Genomic DNA, 4588 nt, shown 5'->3' with positions numbered 1-4588 from the left:
GGGAAAGAGAGAGAATTAATGCATTACCCTGGAGCAGGATCCAACATTCTCATCCCAACGCCACACTGCCTATCCTTCTGCACTCCTCAGTAGAAGGCCAGCATCTGCCCCGTGGCCATACTACCCTTGTGGTTCAGGCCCCAAATGTTTGGCCCTGTTCCTCTCTTAAACTCTCTCTCAGCTCTCAGGCTGCTGTTCCCACCTGGAGAGGCCAGAGTCCTCACCTTCAGTCACTGCAGTCCCCAGGTAAACAGCTAGGAAGGTGCTGGCTTTTCCAGCAGGACTTCTTTTCTCATTCTATCTGCTTTTCCTTCCCTGGCCTCTACAGGCACTTATCACAAGTCAAGAAGCAGGAACAAGTGTGAATTCCACATAAGGCTGTTTGATGACTTGAAGAATCTTAAATAGAAAAGGCCTGAGATACCAGCCACGCCCAACCTCTGGACTCAACCTCTGAAGTCTAGGGGTAGGAGAGCAAAGAATTAGAGGAAAGGTCACAGACCCACACGAGATGAGCCCTCACGTTCCCATCCACCTAAGCACAAAGACCAGCCCTGACCACTCACTCACTACAAAATTTCCCCTAAGAGACCAATCACTGGGTAACCCCTCCTGCAAATTTGTTAGAAGCAGCAGCAATATCCCCAGTTCCCAAGCCCAAATGACTTGCACCTAGGGCCTGGGGTAGCACATGGAGATATGAGGATAAGTGAGTGTCCAGGGGTAAGTATGGGGAGAACAGACCCAGGGAAAACAGATTGGTGGGAGTGGGGGTGGTGTGTGTGAGAGAGAGTGAGAGAGTGAGAGTGAGAGTGAGAGTGAGAGAGTGAGAGTGAGAGTGAGAGAAGCAGCAGCAGCAGAAGCAGGTTGTAGGGCGAAGGAAAGTCAAATCGCTCTAGCAGCAGCACTAAGAAAATGGGGCTGATACTGGATTCCTGCAATACCATGAACAACTCCGAGGTCTCTCTTGGCACGTGGGGGAGATACGTGGCCCCAGATTTTACTTCCTAATTAGGTTTTACATAGGCTGGAGACCATGTGTGCTTCTTTAGCTTTTCCTGAGAGCATATAACCAGGAGAAATACAGATAGTCGTTCATATTCACAGGGAATATCTAAAGGTCCATATGTATGCATTCTCATTGCCCCCTATTTTTAGGAGGCAGAAAGGGGAGAGATCACAACCTATTTAGAAACAAGATAACTGGAGCCCAGAGAGGGTATGTGATCCGCTTGAGGACATATGGCAGGCAGAGACTGGAGCTACCATAGTGCCATTCCCTCTCAAGAGATGAGCTAGCAGGCTCAGAGAAGTCAAGGCTGATATCCCAAGACAGAGCTGGTAAACATATTGTTTTTTTTGTTTTTTTGTTTTTTGGGCCATGTGGCATGCGGGATCTTAGTTCCCCAACCAGGGATCGAACCCGTACCCCCCTGAAGTGTAAGTGCAGAGTCTTAACCACTGGACCGCCAGGGAAGTCCCCAGAGCTAGTAAACATAACAGCTAGGATTTGGATTAAATTTCTCTGACACCAAAGCCAAAGCAGTGAACCCACATACTATGTGACCTCACCAGGAATCAATCCTGACCCCAGGCCCATCCTGCAATGTTGGAGGCCATGGGATCACGGAGAACCTAGCCCTCCTCTGGGAACCACCCCTAACCTGAGGGTTGGCTGGGAGCACAGAGAGCTACCCAAGGCATACATTGTAGGATCTGGGGCTAGAGCTGCCCGTTTCAGTGGCTAATACCAGGTAAGTGAGGGGTGCTATTAAGCAGGGGCAGAGATGTCTGCTTGCTCCAGAGATGGCTCTTAGGCTCTCCGGTTGAAGTAGGAAGAGCCTACAGAAAGGTGCAGACAACTATTTCTTTAATCCTCAAAAATCTAAGAGATCTTGTTTCTGGCTTAAGGGCCTGGCTATAGAGGAGGCTGTACCAGGCCCTAGTGGCCTCTAAAGTCCTTGGGCTACTCCCTAGCTGCGGGGCCAGCCAGGGCCTGTGAGCACCATCTAGGAATCCCAAGGTCTGGCCTCTGCTTGCCCTCAGCATGAATCCTTCTCAACTCCCAAGGGCAACTTGCCTCCAACCTGTCAGCACTGGAGGGTATGAACTGGATTCTGGTGGTGGTGATGAACACCCAGCACCCGGTGGGGAGGTGAAGGCTCTTAGGCAGCCACAGACCAGAAGCAGATCCTGTTCCCCAGGCCACCGGAGGCTCTCCCCGCCTGACATCCGTGAAACAGCAGCGCAGGCAGGGGGCAGGGGGCAGGCGGCAGCCAGAAAGGCAGCTGCTCTGCTAGAACTGGAAGTCCAGCATTGGAGCTTTGAAGGGAGAGGATTTTACAGGCTTGGGCTTTGGACGGGCATCCCTGTCCAATTTTCTTTCCTGACCAGAGACAAAAACAGATGACAGGAGCAGGGAGGGGACAGCAAGGAACCCTCGGTTCTGCTTGGGAGCACAGCCCTTGGGCTAACCCAGCTCCGTTCTGGCTCTGGTCTCCACCATACACCTACTTTCACTACTCCACTGTTCTGCTTTCAAAGGGTTCTCATGTCAGGCAAAGGCTTGGACAGAAATAGAATCTTTTATAGCTACAGTCCAGCCAGCTTTCCCTAAGGGTGTGTGCCCCAAGAGACCCATGGATGGGTTTTAGAGGCCGGGGAGAGTGAACACACTCCAATGCACTTCCTGAGCAGTCCATCAGGCCCCCTTCATACCTCAGGGTCCAGGAGCAGTGAGGTATACTTAACTGAGGCACTCGGGAGGGGCAGGGAGCCCAGGCCAGCTCCCTGGGGCCTGCTGCTGCCTCATTCCTAGCCAGCACTCAGTGGCTCACCAGCTTTTGATACGGGGCGGGGGCGGGGGGGGGCATCCTGTCTTCTCAAGCAAGACACTTACAGACAATTGTTAGGGAGCTCATCCGGGAAGCTGAAAGGGAGAGAGGAGTCTGTGTGCAGGACAGCCCGTTCCTGAATACTGCCACAGCCTGTTACCATCTGCCAGCTGCCAAAGTCTGTGGAGAGAGAGGATCCGGGCAGGGGATGGTCCACTGATCTGGGGCAGAGAGGAGAGAGAGGGGAGATGATGTAGTCAGTCATATGCCTGACAGGGGAGGCCCTGGAGGAGTGGGGCGGGGAGGCTATGGTGGCCCTGGGACCAGGACACAAGGGTCTGTTGGTAGAGCATCTGTAAAGTCAACCATTTTCTCCAAAAGTACAAAAACAGCTGGACAGGTTATGACCAAGAAAGAAGAGTAAAAACCACAAGGCAGGGACTTCCCTGGTGGCGCAGTGGTTAAGAATCTGCCTGCCAATGCAGGAGACACGGGTTCGAGCCCTGGTCTGGGAGGATCCCACATCCCACGGAGCAGCTGGGCCCACGCACCGCAGCTGCTGAGCCTGAGCTCTGGAGCCCACGAGCCACAGCTGCTGGGCCTGCGTGCCTGGGGCCTGTGCTCCATGGCGAGAGAGGCCACTGCAATAAGAAGCCCGAGCACCGCAGTGAAGAGTAGCCCCCGCTCGCTGCAACTAGAGAAAGCCCACGCACAGCAACAAAGACCCAACGCAGCCAAAAGTAAATAAATAAAATAAAATAAATTTATTAAAAAAAAAAGACCATAAGGCAGGCTCAGCTGTGAGGACAATGCATCATGCAAAGACTTACAGGAGCAACAGAACAAGAGCAAAGCATGGTGACAAAGGTGAGCCAGCAACCAAAGCCTGGGATCAGGGCATGCCTGCTCTGGCTGACAAAGCAAGTCAAATCTCAACAGCACCAAAAGGAGGGGAGCAAGGCTGAATGCCCCAGGAACCAGGGAGGCAGGATCACCCCACACTCCCTGGCATGCAGATTGGCAGGGTGGCAATGCAGAACCCGGACCACTGAGGTCCTATGGTAGAGATGGGAGAACAAGCCTCTTGGGGACGGTGAGGGCGGTGACCTAGATGGAAGAGGAAGGTGATGGGAGCCCTGAGCCCCGCCCTCTTCCTCTGCACCACCTTCCAGGAGCCAAAGTTCATATTCACAAGCATCAACCCAGCAAACTCACTGGCTATGCCCAGAAGGAAGGAATGAATCAGGCAGCCAACTTGACAACTTCATCAGGCCTTTTTCAAGCAGAAGTTTGGGGAGTGCGGGGAGAGGAAAGCTGTATTGGGAATCTACCACCACCTCCCCACTCACAGCCCAGCCTTCTCTGCTGTCTCTGGACAGTAGCCCAGCTGGTGGGGGAGGAAGGGAGGAGACAGGGAAACATCAAACAAGGCCCTTCCATCAGCTACTACCCCAGGTCCCAATCCCCAGAGGTGCATCATCTTTGATGCTTGACCCTTTGTTCTTTAATTCAAGAATAGCAGAAGGTGCTCCTGTAGGGACCCAGAAACAGAGCAGAAGCATGAATAGTGGTACAGGGGGTGGGAAACTGAAAAATTAATTGACCTTGGCCCACCCAGTTAGCTGGAGTCAAGGGCTCCTAGACTGAGGTGACAGTCCCCATGGGTCCCCAGGCCAGCCTTATCCTCAAGTAGTTGCCAAGCTGAGTGCAGCTCTGGCCAAATCATCTCCTTCTTTTTTTTTTTTTTTTTTTTT

At 52.8% G+C, this 4588-nt stretch overlaps 1 protein-coding gene across 3 annotated transcripts in view; it reads right to left on the bottom strand.

The window, feature by feature from the left end:
- Positions 1-4588, bottom strand: part of MTMR14 (myotubularin related protein 14) — a 43678-nt gene that overhangs the window by 734 nt on the left and 38356 nt on the right. The window contains exon 18 of one of the 3 annotated variants that reach the window (XM_007451518.1): positions 2900-3055. The exons of the other annotated variants lie outside the window; for them this stretch is intronic. Within the exon in view, the coding sequence (XP_007451580.1) occupies positions 2900-3055 (156 nt within the window). The remainder of the gene's footprint in view (positions 1-2899; positions 3056-4588) is intronic. 3 annotated transcript variants of the gene reach the window in all.

The sequence above is a fragment of the Lipotes vexillifer genome, unplaced genomic scaffold (assembly GCF_000442215.2).
Source record: "Lipotes vexillifer unplaced genomic scaffold, Lipotes_vexillifer_v1.1 scaffold261, whole genome shotgun sequence".
Lineage (NCBI taxonomy): Eukaryota > Metazoa > Chordata > Mammalia > Artiodactyla > Lipotidae > Lipotes > Lipotes vexillifer.
Note: the sequence above shows the minus strand (reverse complement) of the source record. Positions and strands in the feature narration are given on the sequence as shown.